This window comes from Monopterus albus, unplaced genomic scaffold (assembly GCF_001952655.1).
Source record: "Monopterus albus unplaced genomic scaffold, M_albus_1.0 scaffold39.1, whole genome shotgun sequence".
NCBI classification, from domain to species: domain Eukaryota; kingdom Metazoa; phylum Chordata; class Actinopteri; order Synbranchiformes; family Synbranchidae; genus Monopterus; species Monopterus albus.
This window is the reverse complement of record NW_018127919.1, coordinates 20,608-41,103: the sequence shown is the minus strand read 5'-3', so window position 1 is coordinate 41,103 and position 20,496 is coordinate 20,608. Positions and strand designations below refer to the sequence as shown.

Sequence of the window (20,496 nt, the reverse complement as noted above, 5' to 3'; positions counted from 1 at the left end):
ACTATGTTTGTACAAGATTTTCAGAAACTTTTCTGCACTTCTCTGTGTTACTATGCGTTTGCTGTGGAGGAGTAATTGCAGGGCACAAAAGAAAGGAGGGAAGACAGCAGGGAAAAGGAAGAGAGGAGAAAATCTGGACAGTTAATGTGCAGTGTCATAGATGGGATGTCAGTGGATTTCTGCAGGCCAGTAAATGTTCTCAACCGGATTGTTCTTGTTAGTTTTGGGATACATGCCATCTTAAAGTCACTGAAAGCAGCAGTTACTTGAATGTAGCCATGTTGTGAGAGAGGGAGAACTATACTAAATTATTAAATTAAATTTTGTGGTTCCTTTGTGTGTGTGGGACGCCTTAAATTTAAAATGACATGTGATCATATAAAAATATCTTAATATGACACAAGATTAGCATAATCTTTTTACATATTCTAAAGCTGACTGATATGTCCCATTGTCATTTATTTTATGTTGTTAAGAGTAGAGGTTTTCTGCATGATCCTTCAGGGACTGAAACTGCAAGTTTATTGCCAGTGTGACTTTAGCATTAATGTAATACCTTCATTGTTTTGATGTTGTTGTGCTGTTGAGTCTCAGATACACTTTGACAGCAGAACATATCCAGTGTTCCAATGTCAGCTTTGATCCTTTCTGTGTGACGCTTACATGTTATCTGCCTACTTCTTTGAATTTTCTCCGGGTCGCGTTTTCCCTCCCACACTCCACCCACATGTGAGCCAGGTGGACTGGAGATTATGTGTGAATATGATTTTCTGTGTGCTAGCCCACTCTGCAGAGGGCTGATGATCTGTCCAGGATGTTCACCAGTGCATTCTGGGATAGGCTGCTGCACCAGATAGAGATTCGTGCAGCTTGTTTTTCCACCTTATGTTTTGTATATCTGACAGTTGAAGACTGCGCTACGTGTCTATTTTAAGCGTAGGAGGTTTTTGCACGGTTCCTTCTTCCTGACAGCTTTATCTGACGTTTTTAACATGGCAAGACTCCAGATAATAGGTCGGGTGTGTAGATGAGGTGATTGTGACTAACTGGTAAACCTGGAAATGTCTTTGGAAAGTTTTGAGGTGACAATGTTGTGCTGGAAACATTGGACTGACAGAACAATAACATGACAGTTTATGATTTCAATCTAAATTTAATACCTTTTCCACCAACAGCTCAGTTAAAAATATAACACATCAGTGTATTATCATAGTATGAGAACCATGTGAATCTGTGCTTACAATAACACTGAAAGTAAGGTTCTGGGGTGACTGTGATATCCAGTGACCTACTGTATACTGAATGTAACAGTAGTGTTTTTATAGTAATGATTTCCCATTTTAGAGATAAATGATACTTACAAAAGCTTAACAGTGCTTCTAGTTTTACTCAGTACTGTGTTTGGAATTTGCAAAGTGCAGGCATGTTCATGTTCTTCAGTCTTGTACTGGAAAGTGCAGCACAGACTGATGTCATATGTTTGTTTTGTTATGTTAACTAGCATCGGAATTAACCTCTGTATTAGAGGAAGCCAAAGAGTGCCTCTGAATGAAGAGCTGAGCCGACTCCTGCGACAGTGTAACAAATGAGCGTTGTGAAATCTTGTCCTGGTGGCAAGCAGCCTACTAGGTGTCAGAGTTGGTGGCGCAGCTGAATAAAAGCCTAGTGTAATTTCTTATCACAACATTCTGCGTGAGTATCAAGCTGCTGAGGCTGATGTACTGTAGTTGTCAAGGGCTTCCAGTTGGAGACGTTGTAACTGTCACATCACAGTCTGCTAAGGTGCTAACATCTGACAGCAGGTACACAGTTGCGATCACGTGTTAGTGTCTGAAATGCAAAGCGCACTCCTCCCATGTCAAGCCCAATCCTGCCACTGCCAACCTCTCTCACCGCTCCCCTTCCTTCAAATGTCCCTACTTTCGTCCTGATAAGCAGACTTCATCCCAAACATATTATATCTATTCAGCCGGAGGGATTAAGCATAGATGCATGCCATTTTGGGCAATTCCAAGGACCTGAGTCAATGTGCAAACAACTCCTACGCTATGTCAAGGAAATATTTATCTTTGCTCATAGAACTTCTTGAGATAGTGTCAACACTGCTTAGAGACACAATTACATTTGTAGATGGAAAACTAAGAGTCCTCGTGGAAATACAAGTGTATAATATGAGCAAAGCTGAGAATGATACACCACTATCCTACTAATAAAAATGACAAGCCAAGTTTGTATTAAATGAAAATCCCATGTTTGATCATGTATCATGATGTCTCCTTGTTTTGACTCCAAATTAAATTTTTAAATAATCATTTATTCAACTTACTGAGGTGATTAGGAGAGTAAAATTTATACAAAAGATGAGTTAATGATTACAGCTGGTGGTAATGTGTTTTTTTTTCCTCTCTCCCTCTGTTTTTTCTCAGTAACCACAACACTATCTACAGGCTCAGGCCACACCAGAAGATGCAACGACACAGAGAAGGCCTACTGTGTGAATGGCGGCGACTGTTACTTCATAGAGGGTGTAAATCAGCTCTCCTGCAAGTGAGTGATCTCCTCTGTTTACAGATTCACTTCGAATGCTGAGTTTTCTTTGTCAACCATTCCTCTTTTAGAGCGTTTTTGTCCCCCAGTTTAAATGAAACCCCATTTTATGAAGTCTATAATATTTCTACCTACATTTTTTTTTGTCCTGCTGCTTGTTTTCTGATAGCACTTGATTCCCTTTTTTTTTCAGCAGCAGCAGCACATCACAGGAAAAAGCTGCCAGTCGGCCTAACTACCCACCTGTTGTGTATTTTAACACAAATAATGGTGTGAGGCAGTAGTGTGCTCATCCTTTTAAGCCATGTTTAGTGTATAGTAGGGCTGCACATTAAAAGCCCTTTCAAAATGTCATCAGGCACTACTTTAGTAGTGAGCAAATATTTATGCGTGTTAGAGGCCCCCAATGAGGTCAACTGAATCACTGCTTACATTTGAGGTTCTTGGAAGAAGGGATCAAGACCCATGTGTAAAGTGTGCTGGAGAAACCATGGATCTCTGCTTTTCAGGAAGAAAACAGATTGGCATTATCACAGAAACAACCTTTTTTTCATCTTCGACATTTAACTTTTAGTTTGTGTTAGACTCAAATAAGCCATTTTCTTTCTTGTTTTTCTTTCAAATTTTTTATGTTTACAGCTGCAACAATTAGCCAATTCATTGATTAGTCAATCTTAAGAAAATTTACCAGCATATGTTTCAATCACCTATGAGTAAATACTAATTACTAAGTAATACTAATCAAAAATCCAAATGTTTGTTACTTTCACCGTCTTTCATATTAAACTGATTATCTTTGGGCTGCAGGGTCAGCAAAACAAGCATTGTGAATATGCCAGCCTTTGCATTAAGATATTTTTCTTTAATATTTATGGACATTTTATGAAGTGAAAGATTTATGAAGTAATCAAAAAACAATAAACAGTATAACTGATAGCAGCCTGAATCCGTATAATACCACTTCAAGTAACCAGTAAAACCTAATAGTACAGCACAAAATAATTAATAAACATCTTATTCCTTGTGATGGCTGTCAAATATTACTGTATGTTGCATGTTCTGTTGGAGCATACAGTATGTCAACACAGAGTAAGTACTTTGGCTGGTTTGATTTAGGGCACAGGCCCAAGGAAGAATGCTCGACAAGCAGCGAGGACGTGGCTGCAACAGCCGGTCAATACACTGTGTACAAATTGGAGGCAACAATAACTCAATTGCTGCAACTAATTCACTCACGGCTGGAGCATGGGTTCAGAAAAGTTGGATAATGCAGTGAAGGCCTGGAGGGATTTCTTGCCCTGCAGCCATTTCATTTAATATAGGCCAGGCTTCAGGTATTACTCACTGGCTAAACTAGTTCTGCAGACAGCTAGCCTACTTTTATGCCCAACTCCTTTACTTTTCAGGTAGAAACTTTGTTTTGGGGGAAAGGAACAGTTAATAAATGACCCAAAGTAAGTAACTCACTAAAGTAAGCATATTTTTCCAGTGATTTAAGACATAAATAAGCAAAAAAATGGAATTTAGCTTCTTTTAACAGTCATGAATATATAGATAATTGTTTATATCAATTGTCCTTCTGAAAAAAGCAGAAAGAGAAAAAACAGAAAAGCCGCAATTTGATGAAACAGAAAACAGACAATAATTTGCCTAGCATAATTAAGAGATACTGTAGATTGACTAATTGATTAATTGACTAATCATTTCAGCTCTATAAAAATTGATTAAAAAATACACTAGCAGTCTTTATTGAAAAGGGAAAAAGACTTATCAAAGCATCTCTCTGTGATATTTACTGTAAGAAAGGAATGGGTTGTGTAAGTCCACTGTACAGTATATACAATATGGAAAATATTTTCAAGGACAGGTCCTGCTTCATGTCGTCTAACACATAGTAAACCTTTCTTTTTTTCTTCTAAAAGTTGCATTTATTTTTGTCAAAATAATGAATGATGGCAATAATGCCTTCCCCGTTATTTATTAAAGATAAAAGAATGACCACAGTGCAGTTATGTAGTGAAGTGCAGTTAAACACCATCAGTCAGGATGATTAATTTAATGCTGGCTGTTATGGTGCTCCTGGGAGGCCTTGTGTGAAACCAGTAAATCAAGAGCAATGACCTTTGTTGGATTGGTGGTCTAGTTGTGACTGTGAGTGGAATGTTGGTGCCCCTGAACGACCAACTGTTGATCCTAATGGGATTATAATGAGGAAATATGGTTTGGCCCAACACACTTAGTGGTGATACAGTAGTCTGTCTTCACTTACAAAAATATAAACCTCTGTGTCAGAAAACACGCCTTGACTCTGACTTATGTTTCTAAGTACAAGTAAACAAATTTGTCCAGTCATGTTTTTACACAGAGAAACAGCTACAAATTGAAAATATTTTTACTTTATTCTAGTCAAAATTAAAAATTCTGAATTTTGTTTCTTCCTAATTTGACTACCCTACCTAACTGTATTGCTCATAAAAAACATCATATTTGAAGCTTGCCCACAGATAACCAGGCTTGCAACAGGCACCAAGAGAAGAAACTGCATCACCTCTATTTCAGCTTTGCTGCACAGCCTTACCAGGATTGATTTATTGATCATGGGCAAAGCAGTGCATGGTTCTTCTCCAGCTACATTCCACTCTTACTCATGAATGTTGCTCTTCTCTGATCCCCATAATACAGACTAAGGTCAAAAAGAGAGAGGCACTGTTGGAGCCCCTGGAGCCTATAGAATACCTACTTTTTATATCAACATTGCCTTTCCCTGTCTTGTTGATTTTATTCGCTCTTGTTTTCCTTTTCTCTTTTTTGAATTTTTGAATGGTGAAACAGTTTGGTTGATAAGTGGGTTAACTTATCCCTCTTAAGTTGCTATCTAAGTATTGCTGTTATTAAGATTTCATTTGCAGTAGCAGTAATTTATTTTTAATGGGAATATGAACAAGAAACCGCAGTCATCACTGATGTTTTACTGTTTGATGTGTTAATGAATGCATTACCACTTGTCATCTGTGTTTTCTCTCTCTGTATTCATATGGCTTCTCTGTGACCTTTAACAACATGTGTGGAGGGATTATGACTCCATAACATTTACAGTGCACCTCACTTCCTGTGTTTTCTTTTCATACCACTTGTCCACTTCTTCCCAGATGTCAGCCTCCGTACTTTGGCCCACGATGCTTACAGAGCGAGCCACGGCGGTTGTCCATGCCCAATCCAAGTATGTTCATTTGATATGAGCAGCTGAGAACAGAGACACAGTTGTCACTGGAATACCTCTGTGGACACGCACTGCCCCTCTCCCCACCCCCACCTCAGTTCTCTTCCTCTTCTCCTCTTTCTCCTTCTCAGGTCAACACGCAATGAGCTGTGCATTACACCAAGCACACAGTGGTGTCGTCTATGGGAACACTCTGCTTCTGCTGTCTGTAGTTATGCTGTTGTTCTAATTCTATGTCTCTCTGCCTCTCTCCCACCCTCCCCCTCCCCCCTTCTCATTTTTTCTTGCAAATACTCTCCTTTTTCACTCCACCCTTGCCCTTTATCTCTCTCTCTGTTTTCTTTCTTACTCATCCACCACCCATCTCCTCCCTCTCTTTCTGTGGCTTTGTTTCTTTCCATCAGGTGTCCAAATGACTTTACTGGTGATCGCTGTCAAACCTACGTTATGGCCAGTTTCTACCGTATGTCAATTTCCTCCTCTGTCACTCTGTCAGACTGTCCTTGTGTTATGCATGCATGGTTGGTGTAGAGAAATTGTATTAATTTCTCGTCATTACCTAACAGTTGTGTCTGTGCCTCCTGTGATGACTCACTCACAAGCTGGCATTGTTCAGTTGAGTCAATTACTGTGCTTGGAGTGTATGTGATATTGTGTGCTCTTTTAACTTGTGGTGTTTTGCATGCGCGCTCTCACAGTATTGGCTGTTAGTAAGTTTGATAGCAACAAGTATCAGCAGGTGTGTTTAAGGTGCTTTGTAGAAGCTGATTTGCATGTAATGGTAAAACAATTCTGAAAGTAAAACCCTGCCTTTGATGCACTCACTAACAATGCTCATTTAGCAGTCCGCTGCCAACACAAGCATGTATGATCTTATAGCTGATCCATGGATGGAAAGCTAAACTTGAATAATTAGCATTAACTAATAGGCATGACAAATTACTTTTATTTTCTATATATATATATATATATTTATTTATAGTATTTACAGTTATATATTAGCAAACATGATGTCACTAAACACTCATTTAGGGCTCAACTAATTTAACTGGATTTGAAAAATAATTACAGATTTCCCAATGGTCCAATCATTTTTCAGTGGTGGAAGAAGTATTCACATCCTTTACTCTTAAGTAAAAGTAGCAATACAATAGTCCTGCTTTTAAAATGTTACTCAAGTAAAAGTGCAAAAGTATTAGCATCAAAATATACTTAAAGTACTAAAAGTAAAAGTAGTCATCATGCAGAATTGCACATTTAACATTAATATATATATCATATGATTTGATTGTAACTGTTGCAGCTCTTAAAGGGGGAGCTATTGAATTACTGCTAAGTAGAATGTGAATTTCCACTGGAGATCAATAAAGTCTAATGATTATACTGTAGTTTTTGTATTACACTGGTTCTAAAAAGCAATTAGTACCTAAGGTTATAAAATAAATGTAGTGGGATAAAAAAGTACAATATTTGCCTCTTAAATGTAGTGAAGTTGAATTATGAAGTAGCATAAAATCAAAATACTCAAGTAAAGTACAGATACCTTAACATTGTACTTAAGTCCAGTACTTGAGTAAATGTACTTATTGTAGTTATATTCCACCACAGTCATTTACAACAAATATTCTACATTCTCACTCCTTGATTTGCAGCTGCACATATACAAGTGAGGCATCACTTCACTTCAGATGTGCCAAGCTGTTAAATAAGGGGAACTATTTTCACTTTCAATATTGCTTAAGACCTCTATTAGCCATTTTTTAGTAAATGCTGAACGAGTCTGCACCAGAGCATTCAGCAAATTCCATTTGCTGCTAGCACGCATTACTTCAGAAACAGCAACAAAATGGTGCTCTTACAGCAGATGTCCTTAGCATAGAGTTCACACGCTATACTAGATTGCCGTGTCAAACAGCTTTGCTAGCCTGGGGTAAATATATTTATTTATTTTATTTACAGTTATATATTAGCAAACATGATGTCACTAAACACTCATTTAGGGCTCAACTAATTTAACTGGATTTGAAAAATAATTACAGATTTCCCAATGGTCCAATCATTTTTCAGTGGTGGAAGAAGTATTCACATCCTTTACTCTTAAGTAAAAGTAGCAATACAATAGTCCTGCTTTTAAAATGTTACTCAAGTAAAAGTGCAAAAGTATTAGCATCAAAATATACTTAAAGTACTAAAAGTAAAAGTAGTCATCATGCAGAATTGCACATTTAACATTAATATATATATCATATGATTTGATTGTAACTGTTGCAGCTCTTAAAGGGGGAGCTATTGAATTACTGCTAAGTAGAATGTGTAGATTTCCACTGGAGATCAATAAAGTCTAATGATTATACTGTAGTTTTTGTATTACACTGGTTCTAAAAAGCAATTAGTACCTAAGGTTATAAAATAAATGTAGTGGGATAAAAAAAGTACAATATTTGCCTCTTAAATGTAGTGAAGTTGAATTATGAAGTAGCATAAAATCAAAATACTCAAGTAAAGTACAGATACCTTAACATTGTACTTAAGTCCAGTACTTGAGTAAATGTACTTATTGTAGTTATATTCCACCACAGTCATTTACAACAAATATTCTACATTCTCACTCCTTGATTTGCAGCTGCACATATACAAGTGAGGCATCACTTCACTTCAGATGTGCCAAGCTGTTAAATAAGGGGAACTATTTTCACTTTCAATATTGCTTAAGACCTCTATTAGCCATTTTTTAGTAAATGCTGAACGAGTCTGCACCAGAGCATTCAGCAAATTCCATTTGCTGCTAGCACGCATTACTTCAGAAACAGCAACAAAATGGTGCTCTTACAGCAGATGTCCTTAGCATAGAGTTCACACGCTATACTAGATTGCCGTGTCAAACAGCTTTGCTAGCCTGGGGTAAGAGTAGTCCACCCAGCACCACTCCACACAACAACATCAGCAACCACATCTATCAGTTCCAGAGTTACACCAATATTGGGTGGAGGTTTGCGGGGAACTGTGGCTTGATAGAGCTTGCCCTAAAGGCGTTTTGCTTTGAAAACATCTGCGTGGTCTGGAATCATGCTTCTTTAGATTTTCAACTTGTTACTGCAGTCTTTATTGTTTACACGTCAGTGTTACCTGTCTGTTTATTACTGCTAAAGTAATTCAAGTCATAATGAAAGCAGTAAGTGACTTGACATTAATGAAACATAAACAACTGAGATTTCCTGTGGCTTGGACTTCCCTGAGGTAAACATATACAAGCTAAAAGGTACTGTATAATAATATAGAATTAAATGCAAAGCCTGTAATTCATGTCAGATAATAGCAAAGAATCTCCTGCTATCTTACTGCATATGTCAGCATCATGTAAAGACAAGTCCAAGTGGTTACAATTCAGTGTACGTTTACACCTAGAAAAACAAAACTAACGGCATCTGCTTTTGGAATTGCCTGATGCTGCCTACAGTCCAGTAGCCTTGCAGAGCTTATGCATACTGTTTGTTGTATATTGGCTCAGAGTACAATGCGAAAGCCCACTTCTTCACTACAAGTAATTTCATCTCACATTAAGTCCTAATGCACTGTGCTGAAATCACTTATTTTTTTGGCAGAGTAGACAATGTTGTGTGGGAGCTCTCTTTCCTGCAGTCACTCACTTTTAACTTCAGTGCAGCTGTGCGACTGCATTAAGGACAGTGTTTCTTTCCAGTTCTCCTTCAGCCACTTGAACACAAACCAAACTTTGAGAAGAGCTATATTAGTAGGCTTAAAAAAAGAAGATAGGGTTAAAAGAAACCAAACACTGGGACAAGATGCAGTCATACTTGTTAACATGCACACCACAAAAAAAAGTGTTCTTGGCCCCAAACCCTACTATCAAGGGAAGAACTTGCATGTAGAATTTGCAATATTATATTTTCGGCATCACCTCTAAACTTATTTTAAACACAGAAGAGTAAACCTCCACCTTCTCCGTGTAAGATGTAATGCTATTTTTCTACATATTGCTATTAACCTGTCAAATCGACATTCAGACATGATAGATGTAGTGGATCCAGGTTATAAAGTACACATTGCAGCTTCGCGGTTTGGTTTTTGGAAAGCTACTGTACATATGGCTTCTTGCATAGTTTATGTTTTCTAGTCTCAATTAAGGAGAATAAATCAAATTTTCTCTCAAAAAGCAGGCACGTGTGTGCACACCCACACATCCACTCCATACTAAAAGCTCCTCCTCCTGAATGGGTGCCTCCCATTCTCAGGAGATACCAAATTAAAGGAGGATGGCTTATGCTGCTCAGCCATAAGGGCTTGGCTTAACAAGAGCATGTTGTCATAAGAACAGCTGGGGCTCGCTTTAACCTGAGTAAAACAAGTGAGCTACTAGAGATATGGTCTTAGCTGGTTGGTGCAGCCTCCCTATGGCCTCACTCTGACATATAATGTAAAATCCAGCTACAATTCTTTTAATTCAGTGAGATTAGTCTGATGCTGCACAGTTACAATCCTTGTAACTTGCCTGTTCATGTGATGGGTGTGTTTAGAAGGCAGAAAACTGAAACCACAGGTAATCTCAGCAGATGACGCATATGTCCCCATAGAGTAGTAATGAGAGTGGCTATGTGCCCAATATCTCATGAGGAGATTTTGTTTGGTTATGTAATGAAATAGTGCTTGGTAAAGTTTTTTTATATGGATCCACTACTTCACAATATTTCTTGAGTTCCCTGTAAAGAACCGTGTAGTTTGGTACTAATTGCAAAAGCAACAAAGATACTGGACTGTGTTGAGACATGCAGTAGATAGATGTTTCAGAGGAACATCCAGAGACAAACTTGTGAAATGTTGTAGTTTGATTAATCCATATTAGTCATAAAAATAAAATAATAGTATTAAAATTGTAGTTTTGTAGTCATGTAAACTAATAGTGAGTTGAATTGCGTGTTGCATGCTCTGAGTCTTTGACATTACTGACCGTGTTGTTTTGACTGACAAGTGTTTTGTGCCTCAGTTGCTGTAATGCAAATTTTTGTTTGCTCCACTATATGTTAGAAAGTGCCACTCTCTTAATATGGTCTTTTGTTTCTTTTTTTCTTCCAACTGTCATCCCTCTGCAATGGCAGAGCATCTTGGGATTGAATTTATGGGTATGGAACAATCCATTTTGATTCTCAGACCTAGCGTAGCTACTAAATAGACGTCCTTCATTTTCACATGTTCCTATTCCCTCTGTGGTGTGAACTGTAAAGCATATTGTCCCTCAATTAACCAATCAATCTCTTGAGCCATCATACCATTACTCATTAGAATGACAAACCCTCGGTCAATGCAACTGATCCTTCATCAGACATCATTAACACGGATGTAATGACCTGCACCTCTCATACGCATTTATAGTTACAACCATTAACTGAGTTTAACAGAGCATATTTTCTCTTTCAGACTGACTTTTAGTTCCTCATTCCATCTATAACAAGCATGATGTATCATGTTTGTGGATACCACATCTTTCCTCAATCTTCAACTCTGTCTAGCCAATCCTTTTAGTGTCTGTCTTTCCCTTTGATATGCCACCTCTTTCTTTTTATTTATGTGTGATCTTGTCCATGTTTCTTGCATCAGCCCATTGTTACTATTGCTGAAATATAGCTTTGAAGTGTAAAATATAATATTTGTACTCCTGTTCTGAAGTATCCTATAAAGAGTAGTTGCTGTGATGTGAGCATGCAATGCTATATTTAGAAACGACACTGATGATTTTCTTCTGTCTTCTACTGTTTCCATTCTCCTCTATTGTTAGATCTTGTTTTCTGCTGACTTTTCCAGAAAAGTGCTTTAGTGGTTGAGAATGTAAAATAAATTCCAGAGATGTGTTTTCAGAGATCACGTATTTATGTGCCAAGAGGACACTGTGTTGTTATAACTACACCATTATCATTTCCTCTGCTGAAAATTATTCATTATCAGGGGGTAACAAGCAATACTGGTAAATACTGTATTACACAGCTTGCAGCTATAAACAAACTGACTTAAGTGATTTATTTATGGTGTCGAAAACTTGACACAAATTAACGCGCTGAAGTCAAATGGCTGCTCGTGAATGAAAGGAGGAAGCCTTGGATGTAATGAGTTGTACAAATTCAATTTCTTTTTAATTACATTATTTATCATAGACCACACTACCTCTTTGGTCCATCTTTTTCCCTGGGGAAACACAGTGTACTTCAATGTCACACAAGCTCTTCTCTGGAAAAGCAAAAAGCATTATTTCTCCAGTTTCATATTTAGGGATATTTCATTTAAAAATGCTCTTGTTTCATAAATTGCTGCAATATAAGATCTTGTCATTGTGTTTATTAAATGCCTGAGTAGATGAAGACTTCTGCACCATTATAGACTTAGTTAGCAAAATTGAGAACTGTGTAGGATTATGTCACATATGTGCCCTGTTGCACCATGATGGCACCATAGAATTTCAGTTGCTTAGCTTTTTAGAGATTTCTTTTTCACTTAACAGACAGTATCAAATTATTGCTGAGGCCCTGCCCCCTCCTACTGTACACTGCCTTACTGCAGCACAGGGAGCAACGGCATCTGTTGTATTTGTGATTATGCGAGAGGAGATGTTCAACTGTGAAGTGAGTTGTCAGGGAAGAGAAGATGAAGCTTCATGCTGCTCAGGGTTTAGTCAAAAATAGAAAGAAATGTAAATGTGCAGTGAAAAAGTAGCACCTTCAAGAGACTTATTTTTTTCCCCTGTTATTTCTCTTGCTGTGTGCATGTGGCGTTTGTGTGTGTGTGTGTGTGTGTGTGTGTGTGTGTGTGTGGGCGCATCTGTGTATTTGTGGGTGTGATGTTGACAGAGGCAGAGGAACTCTACCAGAAAAGAGTGCTGACAATCACGGGTATTTGTGTGGCTCTGTTGGTGGTGGGCATCGTGTGTGTGGTTGCCTACTGTAAAACCAAGTAAGTCCTGCCTGTAAATGGATTAGCTCCTGTTGTTTTGAGCATGTTCTGTAGCCTTTCCTTTCAGATTTCTCTTACCATCTGCATTTTATTTAACTGTATACTCAGTGCTTGTAATATACCACATATTGTAGGTGGGGAATAATAGATTGCCGTGTTCACTGTCTTTTTATATTATCAGACATGTTTATAGGTGAAACAGCTAATCTGATTGTTATGTCAAAATATTGTTAAACCATTGCTTCTAGCTTCTTAACCACATAAATAAAAGAGATAATGACAGATATTTGGTCAACAGGAAACAAAGAAAGAAGATGCACAATCATCTGCGACAAAACATGTGTCCAGAACATCCCAATCGCAACCTGGCTAACGGACCCAATCACCCAGGACCAGGCCCAGAGGAAATCCCTATGGTAGATGTGAGTTGCTGAAATAATTACTAACATTATTAATGTATGCGCAAAAAGATGCTTAGTTATATGAGCAAACCTTGCCTTTTTCGTAATCTGCAATTTTTTTGTCAACACAGTACATATCAAAGAATATCCCTGCAACTGAACGAGTCATACGGCCTGCAACAGAGGGATCGTTCCCTGCCAGCCATGCCTCTTCCAGATCGCACAACACTTCCACACGAGCCCATTCATCAACTCACAGGTAAGCATGTACTGTGTGCTCCGTTAGGGTACATTCTGCACTGTGATATACAAACATGGAAGCACACACTAAGGGACTGATTCATTTGGTCAACTGGTTAAATACCCAGTCTAGAAAAAAGATACATCAGTTGTCAAGGTTCTTTGTGACAAAGGGATGAAAAAAGAATCACACTGTGACATACTGGGGTGTTTGCTTGTTAACACCTTTTTTACGTGTCAGACACGAGGAACGAACATGGAGCCTGGAGCACTCTGACAGCATCCTGTCCGACTCTCCGGCAATGCTGTCATCATCTGTGGGGACCAGTAAATGCAGCAGTCCTGCGTGCATGGAGGCACGGGCACGGCGAGCTGCACACTGTGGTTACTCTGACCATCGGCCGGGCCTACAGTGCAGGGACTCCTTTGATTCACTGGGAGACTCACCGCACAGCGACAGGTGGGAAACAGGCCTGCGTGTCTGATACAGTAACTGGGCATGTCAGGAACATTTTGAGAAGTTTCCTCTCTCTGCTGGTTCTCTCTCAGCCTCGAGAGACACACAGTGTGGAAACTGACACACAGCAGGCATGATGATGAAATGCGCTAAGGTAGGCAAGAGTGAGAAAAGGTATTTATTTCAATGGGAAGTCTGTGTATACAGCTACTGTACAATCCAGTAGCCAGTAGGGTGGTGTTAGGATCAGTGGAGATCTGGGGCTTAGCCCTGAAATCTATGAATCCATCAACAGTCGGAGCTAGTTTGAAAAATATTGCAATATAAATACTTTAATTGGTATATAAATACACATTATTGTTACTTCAAACACACTGTTAACAGTCAAAAACTGACTTTGCTTTTGTCTTCTGAACATTATTAGCTATAAAGGTACATTTTGTGGCTGAGCTAAGAAAGCACATTTATCCAGCAGCACTTGTTGATGACTGGGGTCCAGGAAAGGGGGTGAGTCCGGAGGTCTGCTGGTTGGACATGGACTGAGCAGGACAGCTGTGCATGCTGCCAGCTTCAAACACTTTAGTACTGCCTTTATCATCATTACCAAAAACAAGGCGGTGTCTGTTCCATCTTTCAGACTTCTGAAACGCTGTAATGTCCAGGACTTGCTTACTTTTGTTTTATAGTCAGTCTGTAGGTTTCTGTAGACACACAGTGTACATCCACAGAAAATGCACTGGCAACTGTAATAAAATGAAGTTATCAAAAAAGAGTGACCACTTAAATATTTCACAACTTAACTCTGAGCCTATACTTTTTCATGAAAGTTACTGATGTCTGTCTTTGTTAACCTTGTAACTGAAGGCTTTGTATTTAAGGTTTAAAAGGTTGTGCTATACATGAGGACATTCTGCCCTTTCCTTTGAGCTTGTAGCACCCACTCACCTTAGGTATGGGTCCTCAGAATTACTAGTAAACTCTCACACAGGTTTGTCATAGTAAATGATTGTGAAAGTGCAAAGACCAAGTATCCTCTTTTCTTAATGTGTGAAATGTGCACAAGTCACAGGCATGAAGTAAACTTTCATTTCACAAACCAGCTAGAACAGAGTGAAATTAAAAGCAAATCTATGCATAATGCTTCCGTTTATTGAAAAAGGTGTGCAGTTCAGACGCATCCACTGGATCAGTGTGCACAGTGACCTGATCATCTGTAGCAAAGGTGCAAATGGATACTCCAACTGGTGCCCATCTGCCTTTTGGCTGAACAAGATTCCATTAAATGCACAAGTACATAACATTCTTGCCTAAGAAAGGCACACTTAGGACCAGATGATACGTTAATAGAACAGATTTGAACTACATTTATACTCCCTGATTCATTGCTTGCTTTTTCTGCAAAATACACATTTGACCTGTTTAACCAGTGCATGTCCAGCTTCAGTCATACTTTAACAGCTGAGCTAAATTGAAAGTAACGTAGCAGACAGGTTCCTAAAGTCTTATGTTGCTTTATCACATGTATCTGTAAAATATTTTAAAAATCCTAGAAGTGATTACATGACTGAGTGGCCTACACCAGCTACTGGCTGCACCCAAAACTCAAATATGATATGAATCACAAACCTGAAAAAGAAATCGGTCCACTGTGTACGCTTTTGTCTAGAACTCTGAATCAATGGTATCTACAGCAAATAACCAGTGCCTTAAAGCTGTCAAAAACAGCTAAGCAGACAAGATATGTCTTGCCTTTTAGGTGCTTGAGTTCTTAAGATATCAGCCATGCCAAGCATGTGTGCCTTGGCAACTGAGTTGTTATGCAGAGCCAAACTGAATAGCCAGCATCCCCCTATAGAGTCATCTCAGGCAAAGAACACCTCTTCCATCATGGCGACAGCTTTTGCATCAGATGAATCAGCACTGTTGTGGCAATATCTCAGGTTTTCCTAAAAGGCAATAAATGGATGCTCCAAATAATTTTATCCACAATGATTCACCATCAGTGATATGTAAATTATAAATTACCTTCCAAATGTATTGACATTAGTGTTTTCTTGGTTTATGACTGTGGTGTTAAAACTGTAGAAAAACGTGTGTCCAACATCTGTGATGATGCCGATAGGTTTCTAATGTTTTGACAGTCAAGATGTTCCAAATTTGGGCAAATATTGTTTGAGTTTACTACAGTGCTACAATACTGTAGCACTGTAGGACATGGGACTTGTTGGACTGGTTGGTGCAGCCCAGGGGTGCTAAGGAAGACAGCTTAGTCACCGTCAGTCTTCAGGATATACTGAAGGGCAGACAAAACAGCTGCTGAGGACCTCAGGCAGCAGCAGCAGCAGCAGTGACAATCAGTGCACAGCTTCTTTGTACAGCTGGGAATCACTTCAGAAGATTGATACTGCTCTGCCTTCAGCACTGAAATAGGTGCAGGATCAAGGTATAGCTTTGGAGATGTTGATAGAAACATTTCCTCACTTTTACAGATTCTTAGGAAAATGAGTTTTTCCCCTGTAGATTTGTATTTAGATTTTTTTTTAACCTTCACTCCAACTCTTGCCACTTGTGTCTTGTGATGCTTGACCCCAGCCTTATCTTAACCCTAATCAGTTATGTCTGCCTACTCTCAATGTTTGGGATCTAATGTTTACCATATTAGTATATCCAGGAATATTAGCAAACTAAGTGGATCCTGCATAGATCCTTGAGGAACACCACAGAACACATTTGCCAGTGGTGATGTTTACTTCCCATTAGCAACCTTTCAGTTCTGCAGACAAAAAGAAAGTCAGTCTTGAGCAGTTCCACCAACAATAGTACATTAGATTCTGAACTTCACAGGATTTCTGAAACACACTTTTTCCAAGTCATTTCAATTTGGGCCAACTGCCTCAATACTATGAAAGAACTTTCTTTCATTAGATTTTATGGAGATTTTCTCAGATAGATCATGAAAGTTTTGTACTGTATGCCAGAGATGGGGAAGCATGAAAATATGTCAGTGGTTAGAAAATATTGTAAAAAGTACAGCCACTATGGCCAGTGTGCAACCTACTGTGCCTTACACCAGTTCAGCTTAAGTGAAAGCCTAAACTATGTAAAAACATACAATATGTAAACCATATATATATATACACATACATACGGTATATATTTTTCTCATTGAGCATTTAAGTGTTTTGAAACAGCTTACCAACAACTTGGCACTTAAGGTGCAACACTCATTCATTCAGCTGACAGAATGCCTACGAAACATTCAAACTGCTTTTCGTACACTCGTCTTTCTCTCTTCTGTTCTTTGTCATTCTCTGTGTAACTATTTCCTTCCCTCTGTTTTTACCTCAGATATGTCTCAGCCCTGACGACACCAGCCCGCCTTTCACCGGTGGATTTCCATTACTCATTGCCCCAGCAGGTGCCTACCTTCCAGATCACATCCCCCAATGCCAGCCATGCCATGTCTCTTCCTCCTGCTGTCCACAATCCCTACTCTCTGGAGGATGACCAGCCTCTGTTGCGCCGCTACCAGGTGCCCCTGCACGATGCCCAGTGCCAGGAGCCCTACCGGCAGCAGCGTCGTACCTATCTAAATGACAGCAGAGGCAGTCTGCCCTCCAGCCCCTACCGGCTGGCTGAGGATGACGACTATGAGACCACCCAAGAGTATCTCTCCTCTCGGGAGCAACCAAAGAGAAGTGGGTCCAGTGGAACTGGTAGCCGGCGCTGGCGGAGATCCAGACTGAATGGCCATGTGGCCCCACGTGGATATGAAGCGTCTCGGGACTACGGGTCTCGCAGCTGCCTAACAGATAGTGAGTCAGATGAGGATGGTGAGAGCACACCCTTTCTCAGTATGCAGAACATGAATGCAGAGACCTCGACCATCTACAGGCCGGCAGACAGTCGGACTTCTCACTCATCAGGGCGGCACGGTGGGCATGGGAACATGCATACAAGACTTACACACTCTCGCTCCAAACCGGACAATACACCCCACTAAAGAGTGAAAATGAACCAACAAAATTCAATATAGTATAGACCTGCATCTATAAGAAATATTTTTATTTTATATAACTGACAGATATTCTAAACAAATGAAATATTTATTTTCATTTTAGCAAAAGTTGTCTACTAGTTATCAGCAAAGACTTTTTATAGGGAACACTCTATTTATATGTACATTTTGAGTTACAGCATAAAAAGATGTGCCAGTTTTTTCACAACATAAAAAATAGAGTAATATTGTGGTGCCTTTTGCTGTATGCTGATGCCAGAGGGCCAGTGGAGGTTTTTGTAGCCTTTCTTATATGGACGCCTCATTTTTTATACACCTTTTATGTTTTATGTTCCTCTCTGGTTTTTTTGTTGTTTTTTTTCAAGTTGCATACTTTGAGGAGTTTAGTCCTACTGGAACATAACCCCTTCCATATCACGCAATATAAACCACTTCAACATAAAGTGTATGTTTACATTAATATAATTCGCCTGTAGGGTTTATGATTTGGGATCTACAGTAACAGAACGCCTGATAAATACAATGTAAATCCTTTTTGCCCTCTGACTAATGTCCACTAAGAGAGAGAATGAGTGAGTGACAGAGAGCGAGAGATTGTGTGTGTGTGTGTGTGTGTGTGTGTGTGTGCGTGTGTGTCTGTGCGTGCATGTCAGTTTGCTTGCATGTATTTTTGATTGTTAGATGAATTTCGCGGTTGTGGTAACATCAAACGTGCAGGTCTACTGGTGTTTCAGCAGAGCTGACATAAGAGTGTCTAAGAGGTGCACAGAATAGTACTTTTTCAGAACAGTGACCCCCAGTGTAGGTGGACAGGTAAGGTTGTAAGTTATGCAGGTCATTGCTTGATGTGTTTACAGCTATTCTGTCCCTTTCCCAGCCTGCCCCAGTTACATCCCAGTCATCAGAGGTGGTGGCAAAAAGAAGATTGTATCTGTTTTCATCCGCCTCTGCTCCTAATCCCATATCCCGTCATCCTTCTGTGTCCATTCTGTTTTTGCGGCTGATGTTAAAAGCCGCACAGTGTCTCAGGATTTCCACATGCACCCCCTCCCCCTCCACCTTAAACCCTCTTCACCCTCTTCCTAAACTTAAGGTCTACCTAAGACTAAGGTTCTCAGATGTTGAGGGCCTAAATGTTAACACACAGTCTACCGATTCCCTGAACACCCCCATACAGACAGAGAAGGAAGTGGAAGCAGTTCAGTGGGGAACAGTGCAGAACATACTAGACAATATAAATTAAATAGCTGTGAAACTTTGGAGGATCATACAATGCAAAAATATGCAAACTTTATATTTTGCTGTTTGATTACATCATTTTCTAAGCAATGACTGTAGTGTGTTGTGTGTGAAAAAACTATGTGATGCATATAGTGTATAATGAATTAATATGATATAAATGCATATTTACAGTACATGAGTTATTTTTTAAAGCCATTATACAGCCATTTATCAAGTCTTCAGCCTTTCTTGTTTACATACTCATGTTCACTGAATGACTGTGTCATATATTATTTTATCACTTGGTTTAGACTGCTCCATTTTATGTGCACACTTCTAAGTAAATACAGTAGCATCCAAATAGCGTCTCCGCCAGTAGTACTGTGTACTGCTTTGTCTTGTCGACAGATCTAGTCATTTCAAATTTAGTTAATAAATGACAATAATTTTAAAAGTAAACTAAATAATTTAAGCCTTCTGTCCTCCACCGAAGTCAAAGTGAGTACTCAATCGAGAAATGTCGAACACATGACAAGCGACTCAGTGAGAGAAGACAGCTGATGAGGTTTTATCACTTGGTGTGGTTCCTTTTCATTTAAAACAACAACTGAATGCTGAATGATCAGATGATGATTGGTTGAAAATATTCTTAATAAGACTGATCTGCGATTCTATCTGCTTTATGGTAAATACACAGTGGTATTATTGAGAACGGTCTTTGGTCACACCTCACTTGCAGATGTTTCATTAAGTTTCTCACCTCTGGGTCTAATTTTGTATGCAAAAGAAGACTGTGCTCCTCTACTTTAAATGTGGTACTCCCTTCACTTTGCCAGTCCTTTCACACAATTGAGATGCTACCAGGCACCTCCTGCAAGTCTCCTCTGTTTAATTTTATGACTCCCCACCCTCGCTTGAAATGTTTGAACATCTCTCCTTTGCATGTCCTTGTGGTCAAGGTTAGATGGGTGCATGGTTTCAAAAAAAAGAAGAAAAAAAGCAGCAGACAATTCTTTTCCAGTCAGTGAAAGTGTGTTTCATTTAACATTCAGCAATAAAAAAGAACCTTTCCCCATGTCATTCCTGAAATATGCTAGAAAAAAAAGAAAAAAATGCGAGATTGTCATAGATTGTAAAATAAAATGAAAAATGAATCCACCTGTTCATATGAGAAAATAAATCTTTATTCATATCATTTTATGATGTAGTTATTTTTGAAGAAATATATCTTTTTATTCTTGACTTAAGGATGAACTCATCTGACCTGATGCACATGATACACTTATAAAATGACTGTGAAATAAGATAATACCATTTTAGGTGGTACCTTTGCTCTCTGAAGTGACACATATAGAAATGCACATATCCCCCATGAGGGCTGAACATTGTAAAATTATATAACTGTCTTAAAGGAAGAAAAATAGGCGCAATCCAC

At 39.0% G+C, this 20,496-nt stretch overlaps 1 protein-coding gene across 14 annotated transcripts in view; it reads left to right on the top strand.

Moving 5' to 3' along the window:
* Nucleotides 1-20,217, top strand: part of nrg2a (neuregulin 2a) — a 76,736-nt gene extending 56,519 nt beyond the window's left edge. For 12 of the 14 annotated variants that reach the window (XM_020598827.1, XM_020598826.1, XM_020598831.1 and 9 more), the window contains 8 exons: nucleotides 2,427-2,547; nucleotides 6,172-6,230; nucleotides 10,882-10,905; nucleotides 12,622-12,724; nucleotides 13,023-13,146; nucleotides 13,257-13,384; nucleotides 13,607-13,825; nucleotides 17,171-20,217. In XM_020598827.1, the coding sequence (XP_020454483.1) occupies nucleotides 2,427-2,547; nucleotides 6,172-6,230; nucleotides 10,882-10,905; nucleotides 12,622-12,724; nucleotides 13,023-13,146; nucleotides 13,257-13,384; nucleotides 13,607-13,825; nucleotides 17,171-17,825 (1,433 nt within the window). In that variant the 3' untranslated portion in view covers nucleotides 17,826-20,217. Of the gene's footprint in view, nucleotides 1-2,426; nucleotides 2,548-5,696; nucleotides 5,768-6,171; nucleotides 6,231-10,881; nucleotides 10,906-12,621; nucleotides 12,725-13,022; nucleotides 13,147-13,256; nucleotides 13,385-13,606; nucleotides 13,826-17,170 lie in introns of all 14 variants that reach the window. The other 2 variants (XM_020598820.1, XM_020598821.1) reach the window with 2 other exon arrangements.
* Nucleotides 20,218-20,496: the final 279 nt, after the last annotated feature.